The sequence below is a fragment of the Gopherus flavomarginatus genome, chromosome 1 (genome assembly GCF_025201925.1).
Source record: "Gopherus flavomarginatus isolate rGopFla2 chromosome 1, rGopFla2.mat.asm, whole genome shotgun sequence".
Lineage (NCBI taxonomy): Eukaryota > Metazoa > Chordata > Testudines > Testudinidae > Gopherus > Gopherus flavomarginatus.
The window spans coordinates 179,958,655-179,971,076 of NC_066617.1; the positions used below are offsets into that span (position 1 = coordinate 179,958,655).

Genomic DNA, 12,422 nt, shown 5'->3' on the forward strand with positions numbered 1-12,422 from the left:
GATTTACAGCCAGGCTGGCTATGACCCTCTTTCATAATATAGGCATGCTGAGGTAAAGGATTTCAGCGTGTCTCTTTGCTGTCCAGACCAACCCTTTGTCTTTATTCAAAAACAGGACATTCCTTTGCTGTACGTTTCTTCCTGTAGATTTCCTCTCTCGTAGATTTTGCAGTTTCACAGTTTACACCCAGCTCAGTATACAAATAGACATACAATGTGAGGCTGATGGGACATGCCCCCATTCCACTGACAGCAAGTCTAACAAGTGTCCCTGTGCCCAGGCAGTACCTGAAGAGCATGGTCTCCTAGGAGAATGGGGAGCTTAAAAAGGTGAAGCTGGCCACAGATTGGGGGAAAAGTTTACCCAAGAAGAGAGGCTGCTAGAGAGCCCAGCCCAAGGCAATGACTAGTCTTCCCTCTCCCCCACACCCCACTCCCCGCCCCTGATTAGGGCAGACAGATATTGCAGCCCTGAGAGGGACTCTGGATGTCTGCTGTCAGTCAGTGCCCTGTAGCTGGACCTGAGGAGCAGTGCCAGGGACTGGAGGTAATTAGCCTTAGAAAGGACCCTGGAAGGGAGCTCCACTCCTGCAGGGAACCAAGAGCTTACCCAGAAGTAGGGTTGCCAGAGAGGACCAAGGGGCAAGAGACTTAGAGATGACGCCTGATCCCAGGCTGAGAGCTGGCCAACTACAGAGGCATATAATTCACGAATGGCCAGACAAGGCAATAGATGTCAGTTACCTCCTGCCTCAAAGGAGTCTCCAAGGCATTAAGAGCATAATTTTCAATATAGATACATAACTTCTTAAATATGACCTTCACATACATTTTGTAATGATTATGCTGATGAATGGGCAACTGTCTCTCAGGAGATACCTCAGCCATTGATAAACTATTGTAAAGATATCTGACCCAGGGGATCCCTGTACAATCCTATGCACCCCGTGTCCTCTGCCAGGTGGTATCAAGGAGTCTCTGGATCGCACTCACTACCTGTTTAGAGTTTGACTTCTGACTGGCGGAATGGGTAGTCAGATGGCAGGTTGGTTGAAGAGAAGACACTAGCATTAATTGCTCAAGCAGCCAGCTGAGCCTGAAAATGCTTAGGCTTCTGGAAACCTCTAGTTCACAGTAGCAGAGGCTTAACACAGGCATTTATTCACATATTATCTTTCCATAACATTAGTTTAGCCATTCCTGTGCTAGTAGTGTGATAGCCTTCCTTGCAACCAATTCACAAGCGTAGGTAGAGTATGGCTGTGAGCATGGGAATGATCCGGGGTTTGCACATCCAGTGACACACTTTCCTGTCAAGCAACGGTTAAAAGAAGTTCTGCAAAAGGATTTAGCTGCCTTATGGTGTGGTACTGACAGATGCCCTGAAAATCTGAAAACATTGTTTTATCTTACAATAGTTTCCCTCCCACACACTCCGTCAGTTTGATCCTCTGTTGTGTGGACCAAACTTCTTTGGCATCAACTATGCTGCTGAGGCATCATCTCAGTGCATGCATCTGCCACAGGTTGGCATACTGACCCCAGGGCACACACTAGGCATAAATAAACCTGAACACTTGGACTAATTACAGATGTCATCTTTCCTGCAATGACAGCATCACTGTTCAAGCCACAGCAGTTAGGGTTATGTCTTGGTTCCCATTACAACCTCTCACTCCCATTTTAAATGGACTTGAACCTTGGCCATAAAAAAATCTCACGGGGTGAAACTAATGTGTAGAAGTTCTCAGCTTAAGAAAAGTCTGTGAATGTTTAAGCAAGAAGTTTGGCCACTCTTCAGTAGCAGGTAGCATAGTAGATCATATCACCCACGTTTTTTAGGAGGATCTCTCTTTTCCATACTGTGAACACTCCCCGCTACCATGTAGCTGTGACCCCTCCTCAGGTTTAGCAATGTGGAAAGAAAAAGCAGAGTGGCTGTGATCCACTGATACCTTTTTGTGACCACCTGGTTGAGAACTTCTGAGTCAGAATAATTTCATACATTCTTAATCTTGCCACTTCTGCTGATTCACTGTGGGTATGGCTTCAGAGCAAAAAACACCCTCAGCAGTGAGTCTCAGAGCCTGGGTCAACTGACTCAAGCTCACATATGGGGCTAAAGATGTAGACGTTTGGGCTTGGGCTGGAGTCTGGGCTCCGAGACCCTCCCTACTCACTGGTTTTCAGAGTGTGGGCCTTGCACAATAGAATAACATTTCCAAAAGTGGTCTCTCATGCTGGATGATGCAATTTTTGGTTGCCTGATTTAGAGTACTTATGGTATGGTAAATTGGACACACAAAAACCAAGGCACCCCGAATCAGTGGCATTTATAAAAAATGTGAGTCTTAATCTTTCTGGCACAGATTCAGTTTTGCTGTAAGAGGAAGCAATTTGGGTTGATTTCAAGTAGAGCCAAATTTGGCCCCCTATGTCTGTTTCCCCTCCTGTAAAATAAGGATAATAGTACTTACTTCACATTGTTCTCTGGATTGTTGTGAGGATAATATAACGGGCCTGGTTCTCAGTTACACTGTGGCCCCCATTGCAACTTTGGTGACTTAAAGGGGTGGAAGTAGTGTAAGGGCTTTATGACTATGCATTGTTCTATGGCCATTCTGTGCTTCTCTCCCCCTATAAAGGGAGGTGATGTGTAAGTTTGAGCAGCTCCGAGGCTATTCTAATTTACACCAGGGCTGGGCAGGACCTTGCCTGCTCCAGGATATATGGACAACAGAGCTGGTTTAAGGCCACCTTTGCTCCCTCTCCATTGTGTAACAAGTACAGGAACAGAGTAACTGATGATAATTGGATTCAAGGTTTGTAAAGCACTTTGAAGATGAAATGGCTAAGTAATGTAATTATTATGCCAGAACATAGACGAGATGCATTCAGACGTCTTCTCTCAGGACTAGATAGCAGTCTGACATTCTTCTTTCCCTCCATCTGTGGAACACAGGGCCGGCTCCAGGGTTTTTGCTGCCCCAAGTGGTGGGGAAAAAAAAAAAAGCTGCGATCAGCAGCAGTTCCATCGCGGCGCTTTCCTCTTCAGCGGCAATTCGGTGGCAGGTCCTTCCTCCAAGACAGACCAAGGGACCGGCCGCCGAATTGCCCCCCAAAAGCCCGACATGCCGTTCCTTAACCTTGTCCACCCCAAGCACCTGCTTGCTGAGCTGGTGCCTGGAGCCAGCCCTGGTGGAACGCAGGAGGCCTGTGTGTGTAGGAAGAGTAGAATATCAGAGCTGAGATCCACCATATGTACGCAAGAGGGGATCTCCTGACCTCATTGTATAACCCTCTGTGCCTCAGCAAAGTGGCAGAACTTTCTAAGGGCGGGAATAGATTCCTATCTGAGCGGGAGTTCTGGGACATGGTGGGTGTCTCGCTAACATTCTAGGAGTGACATGGCTACAACTACACTGCATACATCACTGAATTTCTGTGTCACTTAGCTCTGCTTTCCTCTGGCAAAGGATGCTGTTTCAGGGAAAACTAGTGGAAGGTGTTTTATTTAAACATAACCACTCTTTCGAGGGATCCCTGGCAACAGAGCCACTGCTAATAGTCCTAATCCAAGCAGCAACTGCTTTGTCTCACTTCCTTTTCTTGCACAAAGGCTTGGGGGAGCCTGATGCTGAACTCTGCTGAATTGTCTCACAGGTACAATCCTGTTCATTAGGGAAGACATGGGAATTGGTTGGAATAGCTGATTCAGTGCCACAGTTGCTTTTCAGGGGACTGCAGTGAGCTGGATCATTCCCTCTCTCATGCCAGGGGTCCACCAGCACTGTCTCACTTCTGCCTGCTGAGGGCAGAGATGTAGACATGCGGGAGGATCTGGTGAGCAAAATAAAAAGCAGTTCTGAGCAGTGCACCAGCAGTGGCAGAGTGAATCCCCACCTTGTGGGCAGCAGCGTGGGTACCATCAGAGGGACACCCACCAGCCTCCAGCTAATATGGCAACCCCACAACCAAACCATGCAACCAGGTGGTATGAACAAAGTGGTCTGGCAGTTCCTGAAGAAAAGGTAAGTGAATATGGATACGTGGATCTGTGCAGAGCTCCACACAGCCCAGTGCTGGCCTGGTACATTGCACTGACCTGGGGCTTGAGGATATTTTGCCTATGTATGTATTTATTTAAGTCATCATGTAAGTTATGTGAATAAACCATGCCTACAAATATATTTCCGTAGGCAGAGATGTGGCCTAGTTGTCACAGCCCAGAATGGAGTAGTAGGAATCATTGGGTTGTAATCTAGCTGCTGCTTCTTAGTATATGCACAACAGGCCTCAGGCACATGACCAAGATTCATCATCAAATTTAATCTGCTGATTGGATCATTAGCTTCTCCAGACCAGGCCAAGTACTGACGGGGAGTGCAACGTGAATGCTGACCCATGACCCCCGTAATCTAGCTGTAACATCAAATCTCTCTACAGCTTTGGGGAAGTCAATTGACTATTCTTGGCCTCAGTTTCCCCATTTAAGAAATGGAGATAATACTCTTGCTCTCCTCACAGAATATTTGTTATTAATATTTTTTTATTATTTTTTTTTTTACATTTTTTAAATTTAAGTAAAGCGATCTGAGAGTGAAAAGAGCTATTATGAATGCGAAGCTATGTTTATTATTGGGGTCAAGGAGGAGAACCAAGCACAGAGATGGTGAAACTTTTGAAACATAGGTTCCCATTAATAGTCTTTAGCACACAGTGCTTATTATAACCTAATTTGACTAAAATAGGATTAATCTTATAATGTTGTAATGTCATTTGCATGGTCCCTTTATGTATACTATTGTTACTATGCATTAATGTAATACCTTGAAAGAGCTTTGAGAAAAGGAGGATGTGAAAGCTCAGTGAATCTCTGGTATTTTGCAGTGCACACAATTTTATGCTTCTTTAGACTTCATCTGGTGTCAGGGCCAGCTCTAGGCACCAGCACTCCAAGCATGTGCTTGGGGCAGCACTTTCCAAGGGGCGGCACTCCAGCTCCTTTTTTTTTTTTTTTTCTTGGGGCCCAGAAAGCCAGCCCCAGCGGAGGTAAGCTACAGTGGTGGGCGGTGCGGGGAGGGCTGCAGGAAGTAACCTTGGGGGAGGCGGCAGAGGAACTGTTCCCCTCCCTAGGTCACCTCCACTCCACTGCCACCTGCTCCCCCAAGCACGCTGCCACTCTGCTTCTCCCCCATCCCTCCCAGGCTTGCCACGCGAATCAGCTGTTTTGCAGCAAGCCTGGGAGGGAAGGGGGAGAAGCAGAGCAGCAGTGGCGTGCTCAGGGGAGCAGGTGGAGTGGAGGTGAGCTGCGGCGGCGGGGGGCGCAGGGAGGGCTGCAGGAAGTAACTCTGGGGGGGCAGAGAAACCGCTCCCCCCTCCGCTCACCTCCGCCTCCTACCCCAAGTATGCTGCCGCTCCACTTCTCCCCCCTCTCTCCCAAGCTTGCCTGGGAGGAAGCAGTAGGAGGGGAAATGCGGTGTGCCTGGGGGAGGAGGCGGAGCCAGGGATTTGGGGAAGGGGCTGGAATGGGGTGGGGAAGGGGCTGAGTTGGGGCGGGGCTGGGCGGCTGAGTGGAGGGCAGGGAAATTATTTTACTTGGGGCGGCAAAAAACATGAAGCTGGCCCTTTCTGGTGTATATCAATATGGACCTGTACATAGTGAGAATACTCCCAAACCTATCTTAAGGTGCATAGCAGCATGATCTAGTACAGTGGTTCCCAAACTTGTTCCGCTGCTTGTGCGGGGAAAGCCCTTGGTGGGCCAGGCCGGTTTGTGTACCTGCCACATCCTCAGGTTTGGCTGATTGCAGCTCCCAGTGGCTGCGGTTCGCTGTTCCAGGCCAATGGGAGCTGCTGGAAGTGGTGTGGGCCGAAGGACATACTGGCCGCATGCTGGACCCCCACTTCCCAGTGTGTGCCTAGCAGTTGTGGGTTTGTAAACAGTGCCCTTGTGCTGGGCTGAGTGGGGGCCACTCCCGCTGCACTGCACCTCATTGCCCCCAACTGGCCCCTTGCTCTGCGGACCACGCCCCATCACATGCCCTATTTCCCCAATGGGGGCCCACAAATATGTTTGGCGCTTGGCCCACAAAAAGTTAATCCTGCCCCATTGGAGACAGCTTGATCCAATCAAACTCTTGATCCGTAAATTTATAGATTCATAGACTTTAAGACCAGAAGGAACCATCGTGATCATCTAATCTGTGTAGTGTGGGACGACATATATCTGGCAATTTGGCCTTAATAACAAGTATCCAAATCACTTCCCATCCAAGCTGTCTTGATGCCAGATTGCCAGGCACCAATATGTCACAGGGCCATGCTGCAATAACAATAAACATCACAGGGGACGGAACAAGGCCTGCCTTTGTCCCACGAAGACAAAAAGTGGCAGCCTTGATTGTACATACAACCATCACGTGCATGCACAGGTGCTGCAGCCCCCGACTTGAAGTGATTTCCATCGTATGCAGGGTTTACAGTTTAGTTCAATGGCTCTAAGCACTCCCATTATAGAAACTGTTCCTGTACCCCTGCTTGCATGAGTAACAAATAAGCAATAAGGATTTAAAGGAGCCTTAGGACGGGAAGCTTCGCTAGCTCTCCAGACCACAGAGCTTGATCTACAGCCTTAGGAACTGGAACCAGAGTATCTCAGCCTGGCTGTAATATGAGCCAGCTCTAAAGTGACCAAACAGCAAGTGTGAAAAATGAAGACGGGGTAGGGGGAACTAGATGGCTAGATAAGAAAAAGCTCCAAATATCAGGACTGTACATATAAAATCGGGACATCTGGTCATCCTAGCTGGCTCCCGGTTCAAAAAGCAAATGCTGCTGTGTCCAGTTTAACCCTTTGCAGCCTCCCGTCCTCCCTCCCTCTTGGAGGAGAGAACCCCACCCCTTCCTGCTTCCCCGGGAGCAGGCGCGGCCCCGGGCGGGACCCTGAGGCCAGCTTGCCCGGGGTAGAGGTGAGGAAGGGAGCGGAGGGGCTGGGCGGGGAGCGGGAGGCCCCGGGGGCAGAGGGCGGAGCGCAGGGCGGAGTTTCCCGGCGCAGAGGAAGCGCCGGCCTCCCCCTGGCTTTCTGAGCGGAGAATGGAAGCCAGGCGGTGCGGGCTGGAGGGCGCGGGGCAGGTAGGTTACCCGGGGGGCGGGTGAGCGAGCGGGGAACTGGGGCTCCTGGGACCGATGCGCAGAGGGAGCGCGGACACCTGGAGCCGGGGCGGGGAGGCGCCGTGCGCGGCTGGAGCCGGGCTGCTGTGTGTGGCGGTGCCCGGGGTGCGCCGGCTGCGGGCTCTGCCAGGGCAGGTGGAGCGCTCGCCTGGACCCTCCTCCGCGGGGGACGGGCCGCCCGGCTCGCCCGCTGCTGCAGCCCGCCCCGGGCCAGCGGAGCCGGCAGGGGCTGGCTGCTGCTGCTCGCCCCCTTGAGCCAGGGGCCACCCCTCAGAGCGCCCCGTCTGAGGCGCCTTCTCCCGTTGCATTAGCCCCGCTGGAGACCCGGACAGCCGCCAGGGTGAGACAATAGCGGGCTGGGCTCGCGGCGCGGGCATCGTGTCTGCCCAGCCCTGGGGCTCGGTTCGCCGGAGCGCTGCCCTCCGCGGGCGCCCGGCTGGGCTGGGGGCGAGGGGGGCAGGAGGCCGCCTCTCACGCCTTGGTAACTTTGCTCTCAGGGGGAGCAGAAAGCAGCGAGGAGCTGAACGAGGAACCGAGCCCAGGCGGAGCGGGAGCAGCTGCGGAGGGGGTAGGATCCCGGCTCCGGTTGCACGGTCGGAAGCAGCGCACCGTCAGGCAGAGCCCAGCCCAGCCCAGCCCAGCCCCGCTGGCGGGTGGAGGAGATCGGGACACCGCTCACCCTCATCCCTTCCCAAGGAAGAAAACAGCTGGAGAAGCAAAGACACCGACCCGGACGCTCTCTTGTCATGTAGCAGCCAAGCTTGGGCGCCAGAGGTTTTGAACCCCCATTATATCTTCAGCTGCGGAGCCGGGAACTGACTCTTGGGAACTATTCTGGAGGCACATTTTCGCTGGGAGGAGGATCTAGCATTACCAGACTGAGCAGATGAAAGGATTTCTCTTACTCTTTTCTCTCCTCTTCCCTGGAGCACTAATCTAAAAGGAAAGGACACGCAGCCACTGGTGAAACTGGACCTGGAAAAAAAAAAAATCAAAGTGGACATTGAGACACAGTGTGTGTCAGCATCTGGAAAGGCAGTAGCATCAATTTGGGAACATAATTTAGCATTTGAGGACGTTTTCACGCCTCCCACTAAGCCCTTCCCTCACTTTATTTTTCCCTTCTTCCCCCACCCCACCTCCTTCTCTTCCCCCCCCCCCCCTTCCCCTTCCCCTCTACTCTGCTCTGTACTTCCACTCCCAACAAAATATTTTTCTGGAAATATAAGCCAATTGGTGTCTGACAGCTGAAGATAAAAGAATAGGTGAGGGAGGAAGGGAAGGAGAGCTGCCCCTTTATCTTCACTCTCTTACAAAGATGAGGTGCCCTCTGCAAGAGCTGACATCTCTTCTATTGCTGGGTAAGTGGCTGCCTATCTATATCAATAGTCTATTAAAAGTTTGACGGACCATTTCTCTTTCTAGTAATGCATTTTATATGGAATATGACTGTATCACACCCATTCAGTTTCCGGATAGATTCCAAGTGTCAGATAATACCCTGTGCTCTTCCAAAAGAAATGCAGTAGCAACTGCTATTGCTGGAATTGAAGGAGAAAAATACCCAAGGCCTTTTCAACATTGAACAGATTCATTATATTATTTACTCATATTAACATAGCACCCAGGAATCCTTGTCGTGGGTGAGGACCCCATGGGGCTAGGCATTGTACAAACACACAACAGGAAGGTGTTCCCTGATGCCTGTGTACTGGGATCCATTCAGAACTTGCAAACTGTGCATGAGAAGGGAAACAATTAATGGTCCTTCTCTGTTGTGCCTACAGCTGTACCGTTTCTGGCTCTGAACTTTGCTTGTCAGATTTCACAAGCTGATTTGAGCCTGGTCAATACTGGACTGAGATACCTTCATGGAAACTTAAGTTTTGGTGAATCAGTAAGGTGGCACTTACTTCTCTTAGTAAGTACAGAAGGGATGTCTTGGCTGTGTTGCTGGATGTAAAAAACGTAAAAGCAAAGTCCTCCTCACCTATGGTTCTTATTAATGTAATGTAATCTCTATTTTTACAAGAGTAGAGGTGGCTTCCTGGTTAAACTTCAACTTGTGTAAGTATACTCTGTCTCCCTGAATTCTTCCTACCATTCCAGTTGGGTACAGTGTTATTCAATTCCTGCCTTAAAGTGTCTTGTAGAAGTGGTGTGTGCAGTTGAACAGCTGTTGTGTTCCATCCCACAAGTGACTGTCTCAGCTCAGTGGATGAATGTACATATCTTGTAAAGTGCTTTGGGATCTTTCTGGCAGAGAGATGCTGTAGCATGCAAGACCTCTTTACAATTTCAAGAATGGCTGAATACAAGTTAGTTGCAACATCCCATGTGTCTTTGTGATGGCCCATATATCTAACCTAGTGTTAACAAAATGCATTTTGAGTAAACTGGTATCTTTGTGAAAACACAGACTCTGTTTCCACACTAGAAAAATGTGTGAATGGAGATATTTTGCAATGGTGGAAGCGTCCTTTGCTCTTATAGAAGTGAGGATTTTCAGTTAATTTCTAAGCTACTAGCGGAAAAGAAGCAGAGCTAGCAGCATCTTTTGTGTCTAGTCATAAGAACTGGCAAAGAAAGTGCAGGATAGCTTCGAAACAACACTTGTAGAAGCAGGGCTGTGCAAGTCAAGCACATCTCCGATTTCATGTTTCTCACGCTATCTTCCCTTTGCCGGAAGAGAGAGAGAGATGAACCTTTGGACTGTTTTTTGGATAGGGTTCAAACTTTGAAAAACAATGGTGGTTTCTCCTCCTCTTCACTCTCTGGAAAAACACTTAGAAACCAAGGTTGTCCTGGATTACTCTGCTGTATAATTTACAAACTGAATCTATTGTATTCTGATAGTCAACATGAATGAATTGAAACTGCTTATTGAGTTACCTTTACATGCCTGAATACTAAATCCGCTTGGATTAAGAACAATATTGTTCTTGATAACCTTTTCCTAATAAGGAGTGAATGGGTGCCTGTCTATTCTTCCTTCAAAGTTCATACTAAACTGATACCCCAGGATAGCAGTAGGGGGCATTATGTTGCTAGAGGAGCTGTCTTTCGGATCATATATAAAACACAGATCTTGACAACTCTTCTCATATATAAGAGTTTCGATGTTCTCTTCAGTGCCCTGGCTGAATTCCAGCTTGGTAATTACTTTCTGTTAACATGAATTATGTTTTATACTTCTCCAATTAAAACTGGATCCAATGTTCTTAATTTTCTGTCAGTGTTGTGTAGAAAAGCTGCCAAGGTATCAAACAGCTGCTGCCTTCTATCTCAGAAGGGCTATTTTTCAATGGTATGCATCAGAATCCTATGTGCATGTCTAGTTTTGTCAAGCATTTTAGTATCTTTCTGTGTGCAAGTAGAGGCATACATGTAAGATGTTCCTTTTAAAAAAAAAAATACAGTTAGAGGGGGGAATTGGCTAGTCCCATTTTGGCATGCATCACTAGAGTTTAGGTTCTCAGATTCTTTAAACTGTTTGCATGATATTTGCTGAACTGGTGTTTTTTAACAACAACTGATCTGACAGTGCCTTGAAGGCTTCTGCTCTGTCTGAAAGCCTAGGCTACTCAAAAATTCTTTAGGGCAGTGTTTCTGAAAGCTAGAGACTTGATTTGCCTTGCTAAGGAGGAGGGTGGGGAGTCAAAAGCCTTATCTTGTTTTATAACCGAAATCTTCTGATTGGCTTTCCAAATAAGGATTCAGTGTGATTTTTGTTTTGTTTTGTTTTTGTTTTTAGTGCTATAATATATAGTGCTGATACTATGGTGATATGTTCACTAAAAAGGAGTGTAGTTCATATTGCTCTACTATTTGTAAACCCATTAGAATGTAAAAAGAGAGGTGATTATGATAAAAGCTGAAGACAACTTAGCTAGTTTGTACTTGATTTACTATTTTATATTAACAAATTCAGAATAACTCCGCAGAACAAAGGATTGAAAACCCACAGCTGGCATGTGGGTGTCACGCTCTGAGATAGTTGCTGCTTTTTTCTTTTACTGCAGTATTTCAGTTTCAAGGCTTTAAGCATGTGGCACTTCATCGCATTGAGTATAAAATGGGGGACCAGAGCAAGTATTGTAAATAATCCCCATGCAGTAATAAGATTATTAATACCTCTGCCAGGCAGTACTAATCTTGTATGTAGTTATGAGATTTACCTGCTCTTCCAGGGATGCAAAATCTGATACTATTACATTATAGACATAAATATATAGGAAACATAATACAATAGGGGTCTACAGAATGCGAAACTCATTCTCACTGGTCTATGAATAGGTATTTTTTTTTCCTACTTACGTTTGACTTTCTGCAGTATGAACAATGCCACCTGTGAGTGAACACAAAGAGCTGTAAATTGCACAGAGAGCTGTAAACATTAGATATGTATATGTACATATCCAGATGCATGTAGGGATATATACACATCTTCTCTTCATTCATACATAATAAGGGGTGATTTTTGATTCTTAGAGGGGAGTGGAGCCACAGAAAGGTCCTGAAACTTCAGATCAGTAGTTCTCAAACTCTTGTTTGTTTTTTTTTTTCTTTCATGGACTACTTGAAAATTGCTGAGGGTCTCAGACTACTTAATGATCTTCCCAAATGTTGTTTGTACCGTTAGCTAACTATTGTTCAATTGAATAAAAGCGCTGTATAGAAAAAAATAATATTTTTTTGTTCTACAAATAAAAGCACACCACTCATATTTTAATATCAGTAGTCTTGCCTTTCTAATGTTATGGATGTGCCCTCTCTCCCCCGCTGTGGGAGTTCCCAATCTGGGCCGGGGCAGCAGGGGCAGCTCCAGGCACCAGCACACCAAGCGCGTGCCTGGGGCAGCAAGCCACGGGGGGGCACTCTGCCGGTCGCTGCAAGGGCGGCAAGCAGGTTGCCTTTGGCGGCATGCCTGCGGAGGGTCCGCTGGTCCGCCAAATCCGCGGTACCGGGGACCTCCCACAGCCAAGCCGCCGAAGGCAGCCTGCCTGCCGTGCTTGAAGTAGCAAAATACTTAGAGCTGCCCCTGCTGGGAAGGATGGGGGTCTCCCCTGCCGTGGCAGTCCCCGAGCTGGGGCTGGGAAGGACGGGGACCTCTCCCCCACCACAGCAGCCATAGAGCTGAGGCCGGGAAGGGGGGCCATCTTTCCCTGGCAGCCACAGCCCTGGAACTGGGGAAAGTTGCCTTTTTCTCCGGCCACTGCAGCCTGCACACCCCAAATTCCCCCTCACCC

General features: G+C 48.3%; 1 protein-coding gene across 4 annotated transcripts in view; it reads left to right on the plus strand.

The window, feature by feature from the left end:
- Positions 1–12,422, plus strand: part of IGSF3 (immunoglobulin superfamily member 3) — a 276,745-nt gene that overhangs the window by 87,843 nt on the left and 176,480 nt on the right. For 2 of the 4 annotated variants that reach the window (XM_050956891.1, XM_050956918.1), the window contains exons 1-2: positions 7,080–7,134; positions 7,671–8,534. In XM_050956891.1, the coding sequence (XP_050812848.1) occupies positions 8,492–8,534 (43 nt within the window). In that variant the 5' untranslated portion in view covers positions 7,080–7,134; positions 7,671–8,491. Of the gene's footprint in view, positions 1–7,079; positions 7,135–7,629; positions 8,535–12,422 lie in introns of those variants that run through there. The other 2 variants (XM_050956908.1, XM_050956900.1) reach the window with 2 other exon arrangements.